Below are 14,808 nucleotides of genomic sequence, written 5' to 3'. Positions count from 1 at the left end.
CATCCTCTCCAACACCTGTTGTTTCCTGACTTCTTAATGATTGCCATTCTAACTGGTGTGAGATGGTATCTCATTGTGGTTTTGATTTGCATTTCTCTGATGGCCAGTGATGATGAGCATTTTTTCATGTGTCTGTTGGCTGTATGAATGTCTTCTTTTGAGAAATGTCTGTTCATATCCTTTCCCCACTTTTTGATGGGGTTGTTTGCTTTTTTCTTGTATATTTGTTTGAGTTCTTGGTAGATTCTGGATATTAGCCCTTTGTCAGATGAGTAGGTTGCAAAAATTTTTTCCCATTCTGTAGGTTGCCTGTTCACTCTGATGGTAGTTTCTTTGGCTGTGCAAAAGCTCTTTAGTTTAATTAGATCCCATGTGTCAATTTTTGCTTTTGCTGCCGTTGCTTTTGGTGTTTTAGACATGAAGTCCTTGCCCATGCCTATGTCCTGAATGGTACTACCTAGATTTTCTTCTAGGGTTTTTATGGTATTAGGTCTAACATTTAAGTCTCTAATCCATCTTGAATTAATTTTCGTATAAGGGGTAAGGGAAGGATCCAGTTTCAGCTTTCTACTTATGGCTAGCCAATTTTCCCAGCACCATTTATTAAATAGGGAATCCTTTCCCCATTTCTTGTTTGTCTCAGGTTTGTCAAAGATCAGATGGCTGTAGATGTGTGGTATTATTTCTGAGGACTCTGTTCTGTTCCATTGGTCTATATCTCTGTTGTGGTACCAGTACCATGCTGTTTTGGTTACTGTAGCCTTGTAGTATAGTTTGAAGTCAGGTAGCGTGACGCCTCCAGCTTTGTCCTTTTGACTTAGGATTGTCTTGGCAATGCGGGCTCTTTTTTGGTTCCATATGAACTTTAAAGCCGTTTTTTCCAATTCTGTGAAGAAAGTCATTGGTAGCTTGATGGGGATGGCATTGAATCTATAAATCACCTTGGGCAGTATGGCCATTTTCACGATATTGATTCTTCCTATCCATGAGCATGGTATGTTCTTCCATTTGTTTGTGTCCTCTTTGATTTCACTGAGCAGTGGTTTGTAGTTCTCCTTGAAGAGGTCCTTTACATCCCTTGTAAGCTGGATTCCTAGGTATTTGATTCTCTTTGAAGCAATTGTGAATGGAAGTTGATTCCTGATTTGGCTCTCTGCTTGTCTGTTACTGGTGTATAAGAATGCTTGTGATTTTTGCACATTGATTTTGTATCCTGAGACTTTGCTGAAGTTGCTTATCAGCTTAAGCAGATTTTGGGCTGAGACGATGGGGTTTTCTAAATATACAATCATGTCATCTGCAAACAGGGACAATTTGACTTCTTCTTTTCCTAACTGGATACCCTTGATTTCTTTCTCTTGCCTGATTGCCCTAGCCAGAACTTCCAACACTATGTTGAATAGGAGTGGTGAGAGAGGGCATCCCTGTCTTGTGCCAGTTTTCAAAGGGAATTTTTCCAGTTTTTGCCCATTCAGTATGATATTAGCTGTGGGTTTGTCATAAATAGCTCTTATTATTTTGAGGTACGTTCCATCAATACCAAATTTATTGAGCGTTTTTAGCATAAAGGGCTGTTGAATTTTGTCAAAAGCCTTTTCTGCATCTATTGAGATAATCATGTGGTTCTTGTCTTTGGTTCTGTTTATATGCTGGATTACGTTTATTGATTTGCGAATGTTGAACCAGCCTTGCATCCCAGGGATGAAGCCCACTTGATCATGGTGGATAAGCTTTTTGATGTGCTGCTGAATCCGGTTTGCCAGTATTTTATTGAGGATTTTTGCATCGATGTTCATCAGGGATATTGGTCTAAAATTCTCTCTTTTTGTTGTGTCTCTGCCAGGCTTTGGTATCAGGATGATGTTGGCCTCATAAAAAGAGTTAGGGAGGATTCCCTCTTTTTCTATTGATTGAAATAGTTTCAGAAGGAATGGTACCAGCTCCACCTTGTACCTCTGGTAGAATTCAGCTGTGAATCCATCTGGTCCTGGACTTTTTTTGGTGGGTAGGCTATTAATTGTTGCCTCAATTTCAGAGCCTGCTATTGGTCTATTCAGGGATTCAACTTCTTCCTGGTTTAGTCTTGGGAGAGTGTAAGTGTCCAGGAAATTATCCATTTCTTCTAGATTTTCTAGTTGATTTGCGTAGAGGTGTTTATAGTATTCTCTGATGGTAGTTTGTATTTCTGTGGGGTCGGTGGTGATATCCCCTTTATCATTTTTTATTGCGTCTATTTGATTCCTCTCTCTTTTCTTCTTTATTAGTCTAGCTAGCAGTCTGTCAATTTTGTTGATCTTTTCAAAAAACCAACTCCTGGATTCATTGATTTTTTGGAGGGTTTTTTGTGTCTCTATCTCCTTCAGTTCTGCTCTGATCTTAGTTATTTCTTGCCTTCTGCTAGCTTTTGAATGTGTTTGCTCTTGCCTCTCTAGTTCTTTTAATTGTGATGTTAGAGTGTCAATTTTAGATCTCTCCTGCTTTCTCTTGTGGGCATTTAGTGCTATAAATTTCCCTCTACACACTGCTTTAAATGCCAAAATGTAAAGACCATCGAGGCTAGGAAGAAACTGCATCAACTAACGAGCAAAATAACCAGTTAATATCATAATGACAGGATCAAGTTCACACATAACAATATTAACCTTAAATGTCAATGGACTAAATGCTCCAATTAAAAGACACAGACTGGCAAACTGGATCAAGAGTCAAGACCCATCAGTCTGCTGTATTCAGGAGACCCATCTCACATGCAGAGACATACATAGGCTCAAAATAAAGGGATGGAGGAAGATCTACCAAGCAAATGGAGAACAAAAAAAAGCAGGGGTTGCAATCCTAGTCTCTGATAAAACAGACTTTAAACCATCAAAGATCAAAAGAGACAAAGAAGGCCATTACATCATGGTAAAGGGATCAATTCAACAGGAAGAGCTAACTCTCCTAAATATATATGCACCCAATACAGGAGCACCCAGATTCATAAAGCAAGTCCTTAGAGACCTACAAAGAGACTTAGACTCCCATACAATAATAATGGGAGACTTCAACACTCCACTGTCAACATTAGACAGATCAACGAGACAGAAAGTTAACAAGGATATCCAGGAATTGAACTCATCTCTGCACCAAGCGGACCTAATAGACATCTATAGAACTCTCCACCCCAAATCAACAGAATATACATTCTTCTCAGCACCACATCGCACTTATTCCAAAATTGACCACATAATTGGAAGTAAAGCACTCCTCAGCAAATGTACAAGAACAGAAATTATAACAAACTGTCTCTCAGACCACAGTGCAATCAAACTAGAACTCAGGACTAAGAAACTCAATCCAAACCGCTCAACTACATGGAAACTGAACAACCTGCTCCTGAATGACTACTGGGTACATAACGAAATGAAAGCAGAAATAAAGATGTTCTTTGAAACCAATGAGAACAAAGATACAACATACCAGAATCTCTGGGACACATTTAAAGATGAGAGCTTGTTAAGGGGTTTAGGGTCAAGAACTTTCAGAAAGCGGCCCTGACAGACTCACATCTGTTTGCAGGAAACTGCAAATAACATGACAGCACTACTGTTGGTGAACTTTGGGAAAAGCACAAACAAATGGGGTATGTGCCCAAAGACTTTAGATTGACAAACACCCTAGTTTTCACATAGGGTAAGAGGGCAGAGCACAGAGATTACAGAACAGGAGTCTGAACTTGATCCCTGCCAAACATTTGGAGAGACGATTAAGCAGATGGGTTCTGGGCATTTAAACTTGAATTCAGTGATCACTGGGAACCCCCAAAGGTTCATGAAGAAAAAAGTATAAGGGCCTCATCTAATTTACCAAGGTTATACCTTTAGTAAATTCAAGAGGAATTGCAGATGGAGTGAATTTTTATTTTGGCAAAAATATTTTATGGTCTCCTAAGGGAAAGCATTTTTAAGTGGATACCGAGCTTGTCTTCCTACCAAAAGAAAGTAGGTTAGTGACTCTGTCAGCCAGGAAGGAAGTCCCTTGTGTTATTTTGGTCCTTGTCCTATTCAATCTCTTGTTTGTTTGATTGTTTTTTAAATTCATGACTCAGGTGCAAGCATAGGGAAGCTTATCAAGTGTGTAGGTAACAGTTGGAGAGCATAACTAACACCAGAGAAGATGAATCAAAATTCAGAACTATCCAACAGCTTTGAATGCTAATTTGAAATCTGTAAGACAAAATGTTAGCAGGATAAATCTGGAATCTAGTGTTTAGGTTAAAACAAAAATAAAGCAGTGCACATAGGAGACCTAACTTGCTGTTTATTTGTGTGGAAAAGATGATTTAGTTGACCACATTCTTAATATCAGTGATATATAGCTGATAAAAATCCAAGCAATGTTATTGATGCAGTAGAATACTAATAACCACCAGTATTGCACACTTACTGTGTTAACCACTTTACGTATATTAACTAGTTTCATCCTCCTAACAGCCCCAGGAGGTTCATTTTGCATATGAAGAAACAAAGCCTCAGAGAGAACAAGTTACCTGTTGAGAGTCTTGGAATTCATGATTTGCAAAACAAGGTTTAAAATTCAGATCTGTCTGACTCTGTGGTCTCGATTAGGGTTCAGATCACAAAAGGTGATATATAAACAGTATCTTCTGTGTGGGAAGATACTGTGGTAAGAACCTATCTAGAGTGATGTTAGTTCTGGGATCCTATTTCAAGAAGGACATTGTCTGCAAAGTGCCTGTCCAGAAGAGAGCAACTTGCTTGTGGAGCAGTGGCAAGTTCGGATCTGCTATCAAAGAGACTTGGAAATGCCATTGTTCAGTGCTGCAGACACCCAGGCAGGGACATGGAAGTCATCATCCAGTGTAATGGCATGGCAAAAGAAAAATGTTGTTGGCTTCATGAGATTAAATAGCACCGTCAAGTGAAATATCAAAGTAGGCCAGATTTATTCATTGTAAGTGCACTGCTTCCTCACTAGAGCTGTCCAGCAAAGAGACAGTCTGCCTTGCAGGGAGGTGTGAGTTCTCTGTTCCTATTCAAGCAGAGACTAGAGAGCTGTCAGTAAAGGATGCTAGAGAGAAGATTTCTGCTTTAGACAGGATGTGGGATGAAATTACACCCAGAAACGTCTAGTTCCAAGATTCCACACCCAGTTTCTGGATTCTAGGTGGTGCCTGGTATTTCAGAATTGCAAGGGACACAGCATCCAGCCCAGAAGAAATCACCTTGGGAACCAAAGTGCAGGTCAGGTGTGTCCCTGGAGGAAGGAGACAGACTGGCAATTTTCGCTCCCTCTTCTGGAGGGTAACCAGAGCACTGGTCAGAGAAGAGTAAATGAAGACTTATTGGGAGAGGAGGAAAGGCTCCTTGGTACTAAAGGTGGCTGAGTTTACAGTGGGGGCTTATTAAATGGCAAATAAATTTTATGAGCTTGATTCACCCATGTGTCTGCTGTTGGCTCTAAGCCAGAGACTCAAGAAACCAGGTTAACTCTTTTGGTCCTGAGATCATCAGCTTTTGCCCTCAGCTTCCCAACAACTCCTCAGTGACCCAGAATCAGTGGGCCTTGCTGGGAAGTACCTGCCTGTCCCGGTCATTGATACCCACAAAGCAGAGAGATGTTAAGCTTTTTTTCTGAAATACTTTCCTCAAGAGGAAGCAGCTGTGGTCTACTTTTCTTCTTTGGGAGATAGATGTTCAGCAATAACTGGTTTTTGGAGCAAATCCCAAAAATGTGGTAAAACCCCCAAACACAACGTGTCAGGAAGGTCCTCCTCCCACCCACTGCTTTTCCAGCCTGCCTTGTCTGCCCTGAGGGTCCTCTCCTGGATTCTTCCTCAAGCACTGGCTGGGCACCCATGATCCCTGCTCTCATGGAAAAAGATGACCACCCATTGTCCTGGTCTTAACCCTCAGAGGTCAGTGGGGCAAACTATTTCTAGTGTTCTTCAGCCTTCACTAGTAGGTTTACTCCAAGAAACTGCCCAGTCTCCAGCCTTTCAGCTACAACCCATGTGCCTCCCAAACCCACAACTCCAGTTCCACTCTTCTGACTCTGTTTTCAGTCCGAGTTTTCTGACTAGCTTCTAAGCACCTGCATATTTCATTTGTATATCCAAAGTCTAAAACCATATGTGCCAGCACCTCTTACAATAGGATTTCTTTCCAAAAGTCCTTCACCTGGTTAATAGTGCCATGTGATTCTAGAAGTCTTGGCATTGACTTGGATTCATCTTATCCCTCCCTAATTCCCCACGTCTGACTGCTCATCAACTGCAGCCACTTCTTCCTTTGAAATTTGTCTTGTCTTTTCTGCTGTTCTTATTGCAGCACTCCAGTTGAAAACTCTGTTATCTTACACCTGAATTAGCATTAAATAACAACCTCATAGCTATTTTTCCAACCTCTAGCCCCTTGCCCACACTACCTGCAAATGCTGCAGCTTGCCAGCAAAATGAGCCCCCCAATGCCCCACTTTCAGTACATCCATCCCTTGCTGATGGAACCATTGTCAGCTCTGTGTGTCCCATGACATCAATCCTAATGCCTCTATTTGTAACCAAGGCCTTCCCATGCTTCTGACTATCACTGATTCCCTCTACATTCAAGCTGGTGTCACTCTCCCCACTCACGCACTGCCAGGGCTCCATTAGCTGTGGCTCACGATACTCCAGGCTTCTCCTTTTCCAGTGCAATGCGATGTGCACTTGTTCTTTCAGGCTCAAGCTGAGTTCTGGTGTTTTCAGGATTCTGACCCTGAAGACTGGCACCCATAGCCTCTGCCTTTTCTGGTCTCTGCAGCACTTGCAACCCATTTCCAGATGTGGGCTCCTGATCCAAGACTATTCAGCACTGTTCTCCAGTTATTTCATATCTTGATTGCCTAAAGAACCTTGTGAACTTTGTTTTGCTGATGCTTCCACAGTTCTTAGCACAGTGCTGGTTTGGAGTCCTAATTACTGTTGAGGAAAAGGATGATCAACATACGGAGGCAGAAGATTGGATGAAGTCCCTGTATGTAAAGATCTCCAAACACGTAAAACCCCTTGTGCTTAAATATCTGAACCAAATTTAGGGGAGTCACAAAAATGACATCGTCTGCCTTGAATCCAGAATAAAGAACAAAAAGCCACACTTTCTCATGGGCCTGTTCAAACCTGCTGGGACACAAAAATATTAATGACTAAACACAGCCTAATGCACTACCTCTGAAACCATACTGTGGAATTCTAGGCATCCTCCACCAGCTTGGAAGTGCCAGGTTTTTCCTGGCACCTCTGGAGCCATGTGGGTATTCGTGGTCTCCACTAAGATGTCCACGGTATTGATTTTTTACTTCCTGAATGCACAGGAGGCCTGGATAGAAGGATTCACTCCTCTCCCTCCAGCTTTCAATCCCCAAATATCACCTACTGTTTAAAATGGCCCTTTCCAGCCCTCTTCTGCTCTTCCCTGAGACCCTGGCACTTGTAAAAGGTGTCCCCCACTTTTCAGATACACTCTACATGTCTGCGACATCCCCAGAGACATGTCCCAGCCTTTTCACTTTTGAGAGCATCCTGATCTACTGATGTGGGTCTTTGACAATGGTCAGAAGTTTCTTCTGCTTCAAGAACTACTCCATTCCATGCAACAAGGTTCTGGACAGTGGCTAAATCATTTCTCCCCAAACCTAATATATTTAAAGGCTTGGTTCATGTTTAAGATTTGGTAATTCTCCTGAGACTATGGTCCTTTAAGGCTGTAGTTTATCTTAACTATAGCATAAGTGAATTTTTAGGTCAAAGAACTCAGATGTCTGCAAATTAGATCTTTAATCGAAATTAATAAATTAAAAGAACACAAAATTAAAGATTTTTCTCTCTTTTGAGGTACTAATAATCAGTAGGTTAATCCATACATAACATTTTTGTGCCACAGGTATGTAACCTATGATGAAAATAATTGGAAACTATAACATATAAATACGTTAACAATATTTATATTAGCAATAATGATAATATAAAGCATAGTACAGATTACTATAAAATGCTTTACATTATAGGGATATGTTACATCTGATATTATTATTACTGCCACTAATAATATTTCCCCAACACTCACAAATCTGAGAACGTTTTCTGAGCCCTGTCTCTAAATGTTTGGCTGTGCCCGACTCTGTAGCTGACTTGAATTCCTTGTTCACTGTCTGATGATTCATTGCACTAAACACCATTTTCCTGATAATTAAAAACTGCTCACTGGCAAGTGGGAGCAGGAACAGGCTGATGTAGGATTTATGCAGAAACACAAAATGAGCCAAAAGACAAATGACCTGTTCTGCCTAGCTAAAGACTTTTTTTTCCCTCATCATCTTCTAAGATTTGGAAAGGCTAACTGTACTGCAAGAGAGAGGTCTAGGAAGATGTGTCATTCTGAGATGAGGTGGATGCAGGGGGAGCACTTACATGCTGGGTTGAGAGTGCTCAACGAAGTCACTCTCCCGATATAGAACACAGACTACTGCCCCCCACAGAGGAGTAACACCAAAGCCACTTTCTCAGCCCACCCTGTCAGACCTTAGGGGAAAGTCATTGAGTTTGAACCATTTGTTAGACCAATGATTCACTTTTTCAGTTTCCCTTCTTCAATGTGACAATGCTTTCCTCAATTTCAGAGAAAATGAGTACTGAGTCTAATTGTTGCATAGATGCAGCCATTAAGATGTTCTAAACTGACATTGCATCACTACTCCAGGCAGTCTCCTTGACTTCTGATGAAAGACCTCAGTGACACCAAAGCCCATGGCCCCAGAACAGCAGCTGTGACATCACATATGTGTGTGCACACACACGCACACACATATTTCTTAATTCTACAAGCTAGCAAAGCAGCACACCTCTCTTCGTCAGTAAAGTGCACCCATCTTCACAGTGCAGACTTTGTTCCATTTGTGTGCACTTATTTGCACCTTACTGGCCCAAAAGAATCCTGGCATCATTAAGAGATGAGCCCTTTCCCTTCTGGGAATAGCTCCTTCCTTGAACTGATTGGGGCCAATATCTGTAAAACTCATTAACTCAGAATCCTTTCCCATTCATCCTTATGTATGTCTTTACTTGCAAACCATTCATTACCGCATATTCTAGATTGTTTAATTAGTTTCCATGGAAGAGTTCCTGTAGGACAGCTTAGCATACATCGTTCAAAAGCCTTTGATCTAAAATAACAAGGTAGTTATTTTTAAAGTAACTAATATAACCCTAAGCGGCTTACAACCCCCACTGCCCACCCTCCGCTTGCTTCCTCTTCCTACCTCCCCAAACACTTCCTAGAACAATTTACTGATGATATAACAAGTCTATCAGTCAGTGAGTCATCACTGTACATCAGGCACTGTGCTAGGTATGTCATCAGCAATATGTTCTTTAATCTCACAGTCACCTTGGAGGAAACCATGCTAAGAGATGTGTGCCGACTTGTCACATTACACAGGGCTAGTAAAAGGTTTGGGGGTCCTGACCTTACCTTTGGGTCCTAACATCTGGGCTCTTTACCTCCTCTCACCACAGCACACAATCTGGGAGAAGTCACAGCTTGTTGACACTGACCTGCTGTCCCTTTTGCATTCTGAGTGCATCTGTTGCTGCCAGTCGCACATCAGCTGGCTTCCACCTGCCGCATCAGTGTTGCTTTGCCTGACTGCTTTCCCTGGCCCTGGAGCCTCCCCCGCCCACCCGTACAACAGGCCAAGCAGCCCCTGACCAATTGTGTGGAAATATCACAGCTCCCTCGACCCCAAGGTGGGCCAACTCTGAAACATGTGCTAACCTAGACATTGTTTAGATGTGAATCTCAGGGGAATTAGGCCTGCTCAATGACCCACATGGTCAGTGGCTTGAGAACCCACCTCTTACAGGCTGCCTTCCTTTCTCTATCTTACTTCCTTTCTCATCTCAGGTACTTCTTGGGATCACCACCCAGATAAGCCACTTACTTTCAAAAATCTTGCCTCTAGGGCTGCTTCTGGGGGAACCCAAGGTTCCCCCAGAACCTTGGGTTGGGGTGGCCTGGAGATGCTGACCGGGGTTCTCTATATGCTTCCAATCTGGTTTGTCTGTTCTTACTCTTCACTTGTTCTTTATAACAAATGAAAAAGGCCTGGCACCCCCATCTCTGTTTTTCTTTGTCCACTTTTATTAAAGCAGAAGTCTCTTCCTACGTACACACATCCCTCATATCCCATCCTAGGGACTAGAATATTCTACATAAAGGTGAGGATCTCTCAATTTGCTTTGTTCACATTTCAGTCTATATATTCCCAAGTCAGTGTCCTCCCAAAGCTTTCAAGGAGCCTTCTGGAATGATGTGAACAGCCCTAAAACAAGTGACTGGGAATAACTCATCTTTCAGAAAAAAACTGTTCCTCTGGACAGGACACCCGGCCCTCCTTATCTTAAAAAATAATCCCCTCAGGCCAGGCACGGTGGCTCACGCCTGTAATCCTAGCACTTTAGGAGGCCGAGGCAGGTGGATCACGAGGTCAGGAGTTCAAGACCAGCCTGGTCAAGATAGTGAAACCCCCATCTCTAGTAGAAATACAAAACTTAGCCAGGTGTGGTGGTGCACGCCTGTAATCCCAGCTATTCAAGAGGCTGAGGCAGAAGAATCACTTGAACCCGGGAGGCGGAGGTTGCAGTGAGCCGAGATCACACCACTGCACTCCAGCCTGGGCAACAGAGCAAGACTCCGTCTCAAAAAATAAAAATAAAAATAAAAATTCCCCTCAATGATTTGCTGTATCTTACGTCTTCATTTGGATTACACTCTAGTATTTCCATTTCTTGCCTGAATTGGTGACCAAGCAACACCAGTTTAGGGGAGCTATAGAGCCATCAGAAGATTTTTGGATGGAAAATGTCAAAACTAGAGCTGGGGGTCACCAAGGAACAAGCTTCAGTGGTGAGGGGTGGGGGACATGAAGAGGAGGGAGGTGCTAAAATGGAGCTCGTGAAACCTGAGGCCTAACCTCAGCCTTGCGCCCCAGTCCCGGCACCCTGCAGGGTGGCTTTTTTAGGCCTGCTTGCCCCTGCTGACCTGACTGTTTCTTGAATGAGACAGCAGTACCTGGCAGGGAAAGCCCCTACTCTTCCCAAGGCTGTGATACCGGACCATGTCATTTGACCTTCGAAGCCTCAGCCTTTCCACCACCCACCACCATGTAAACAATTCCTGTACTTTGCCTAAGGACATATCAAACGTGTTGAAAAATTACATTGTGAATGAATGCATTTGTTTCTTGGGTTCCATTTCCTTTTTTTGTTCCCACTCCTCTACTTTTTGAATGTTTTTTTTCTGCAGTGACAATTCTCTACTTTGTCCCCATGCACACCTATTTATCTTGCCACTGTATATATCAGTGACAAGGTCTATATTCCTTTATGTATTTCTCATTCACCATTTTATTTGTTTTTCATACTTCAGTGTGTCCAAAGGCATGAAGATTCAATCACAATTTTTCTTTCATACCACCTCATTTTTTCTATGTAGACTTTGCTCTTTTCTCTATTAGTGTTTTCTAAGTTTTTCTCTTCACATTTTCTCTTCTGGTATACCGTCTTGGCACTTCCATCTCCAGGTTTTTCTAACAGCAATTTCTTTCTTTGTAAAAGAAATCCATCCTCATCCCTCTTATAGCCCTGCACCACAGCTGTCAGTTATAACCTTAACAGTGGCCTCCACTCAGGAAAGTTGTCAAGTTGATAAATATTGATATCTACCCTACCATTTTACCACCACTTTTCTGCTAACGCATTTGGTTGGCATCAATCAGCTTCCTTGCCTTCTGTAAGTGCCCGGTGTGGGAACTGGTCCTGATCTGTCACTTATAAGTAATCTGCTCCACATTTCATCAAAAGCTCAAAAAAAAGAAGAAAATATGGAGGAGAAGTAGAGGACAGAGAATCAGTCTAGAATGACCCAGAAGGAAGGGAGATGGGGAGGCCCAGCAAGAGGAGGAGAGGCAGAGAAAGGTTGCAGCCTGGTGTGTAAGAGAGCTCCTCCCAGGAATGCCCTTAGTGTTGGGGACATCAGCAGTGCTGAATGACAGCTGTGTCCTCTTTGGGATGTTAACCCTGCTTATCTCCTCCAACAAGGCTCCCCAGGGATGAAGATCTACATTGACCCCTTCACTTATGAGGATCCCAACGAAGCTGTCCGGGAGTTCGCCAAGGAGATTGATGTATCTTTTGTGAAAATTGAAGAGGTCATCGGAGCAGGTATGGCTCTTCCCTGTCTTATTTCTGTTCTCCTGGTGTCCAAACATCTTCTTTCTACCACCTAGATGGTCTCTTTCAGTATGAAAGACCCCATTAGGAGGAGAGCTTCTATCTTCTTTCTTCTCAGAAGATGAGTCTGAACTATCTACGTGTGTATCTAGGACAGAGAGAAAACATCACTTGGGATCTTTGGGGACCTTGACCATGGTGGCCAGGCTTGTCTGTTGTTGCAGAAAAGTCAGCTGCAGTTTTATAGATTCAGAAATAACTTTCTGGAAATGGACCACCAAATGCAGATAAGGAGAGAGACAGAAGGTACTTAGTTGAAAAGGCTTTGAAAGAAATCTACATTTTTAGTATTCCACTTACTAACAATGATATCTCAATGGCTTAAAGTCAAGATATCTTGACATACTGTAAGTTCTCCATTTCCTATGTACATGAATTTGAAGACAGACCATGATAAGTAGAAGAGAGACCACTGTTTCCAGAGAAAGTCAACCTATAGCCTTCTTTTTTTTTTTTTTTTTTTTACAAAAAGTCTACGGTATAGCTGGTAACAACACAAGACAAATTTCACTCTCAAGAAATGTGTGTGCCCTCATCCACTTTCCTGCACTGGAATAGAAACTCAGCCCAGCGTGAAACTCACTGCCTGAGATGCTCTCAGGAAATCATACCTAAGACTGACCTAGAATTTTCATCTTCCTTTAGTGGGCTAGTAGTTGAGTCAATTTGGTAACGGACCTAGCCTTATTAATGTAAATCAGATAAAACATCTCAAAATATCATTAAAAGAAATCTCATTCCTGTGTCTTATAAACCTTCTTAAAAGATGTGTTAAATTTGTTTATTTTCTTCTATAACATTCTTCGTCTTTTCTTCCTCTTCAATTCTTGTTAGCCATGGCCCAAGCTCTCTTCACTAATATGCTGTCATCTTTTTTAGGTTCTTGGATCTAGAAGTGCTTTATTCATATCATTATTGGGAAAGCCATGGAATTGCCTCTCTCAATAATATTTTAACTCAATAAAATATGTTTAGTCAAAGTCTTACAGCTACTTCATATATTATCTTTAGGGGGAATGTCACCATCCTTCTGTTCACTGCTCTCTTAATGCACTCAGGGGTCAAAAAGCCATCTGTGAAATTGGAAGTCACATTTGAGATTCTGCCCCATTAGGCCGCCATCTTCCTGCTCTGGTTTCCCTCTTGAATAACTTCGTCCTCACACTTCTTTCAGCATATGTGTGGTGGGTGCTGGGAAATGACACACCACCTACTCCTGCTAACCCTTCAGGAGTTTCAGTTGGGTCACCAGACTCAGATCCACATGAGTTTATACATATTTCCCATTGACTTTTACATTAAGAATGTTACTGAGCCACGACTTTCACTTCTGTGCAAATAATTTTCTTTTCCCATTTAGATGCTGACATATTTAAGGATCATGCCTTGGAAGGCTGAGTACCAGATAAATTGGATAACTCTTAAGGGCTCAGATTTCTCCAGTAAACATCAAAGAGTGTTGGGGGGAGCGGGCTTTCAGTCCTGCACTCTGTTTGCTTGCGTTATTAATTGTTGTTATGGCTTGTGGTAATGGTGTTAGTGACTTTAATGTTGTTATTTATGTCATGTGCTTAGAGCGATGTGTTCTGGACTGTATTTCATCCCAGAGAGCACACATCAGCCCCACCCCCGCCTGCCTTTGTCAGAGGAGGAGTAAAGAGCCTTCTTACTTTATGACCCTACTGGATAGTTACAATTTGGGGTGAGCTCACCAGTTGCTGGATGCCCGTAAAAGGATAATTGATAGTTCTGCCCCATCCTTCACCTCCATTTGTGTGTAGCATTTGCCAGTACTGCCATGTTTGTGCATTCTGCTCAGAGAAGGGTCAGTCCTCTCCATGACTCACGTAGTATTGGGGAGAAATTATGCATTTAGTAGTTTCTATGATGCCCAGTAGCATGGCATAAAGACCTCTTCCCAGTTACTGCTGACCACTCTCTAGGAGAGACCCATCTCCTTGTAATTCAGAATATCCCAGAGTGAATCCCTGTGGATATTAACTTCTGTGCATAAATTTATGCAATTTTAACAGAATACACTCCTCCTGCAGGGAACCCATTTTTTTCCAGGTCCTTTTCTCCTCTGTCATCATTCTCATTTCCCTCATACCCTGCCCTACTGAGGCTGACTCTTCAGTGCTAAAAGAGCTGGCGTGGAGGTCAAATTGTTTCAAAAGTAAGGAATATGTTAAGGTAAAATTTATGCCATGTAACTGGCAATGTTTCTCTCAGTCACTTGAAATATTTGAAGCAGGGCGAAACTTGGGTTGCAAAATGGCAACAAAACATGAAAAGAAGAACCAGAAGTTCTTTATTCTTCCTTTATTTTTTTCTCTCCCTCCCTCCTTCCTCTCTCCCTCCTCTTCTTCCCTCAGGCTTTTACTGAATACTTCTTATTTGCTGGATGTGGAGTTCCAGAGGCGAATAAACAGACTCAGAGGTCTGACAGATTTAGTGGGAAAAAATCAGGCCAGTAACGGTTA

General features: G+C 42.1%; 1 protein-coding gene across 1 annotated transcript in view; it reads left to right on the top strand.

The window, feature by feature from the left end:
- Positions 1-14,808, top strand: part of EPHB1 (EPH receptor B1) — a 453,710-nt gene that overhangs the window by 364,372 nt on the left and 74,530 nt on the right. The window contains exon 10 of the mRNA XM_033212584.1: positions 12,134-12,256. Coding sequence (XP_033068475.1) covers positions 12,134-12,256 — 123 coding nt within the window. The remainder of the gene's footprint in view (positions 1-12,133; positions 12,257-14,808) is intronic.

Source organism: Trachypithecus francoisi, unplaced genomic scaffold (genome assembly GCF_009764315.1).
Source record: "Trachypithecus francoisi isolate TF-2019V2 unplaced genomic scaffold, Tfra_2.0 Lachesis_group0, whole genome shotgun sequence".
NCBI classification, from domain to species: Eukaryota; Metazoa; Chordata; class Mammalia; order Primates; family Cercopithecidae; genus Trachypithecus; species Trachypithecus francoisi.
Note: the sequence above shows the minus strand (reverse complement) of the source record. Positions and strands in the feature narration are given on the sequence as shown.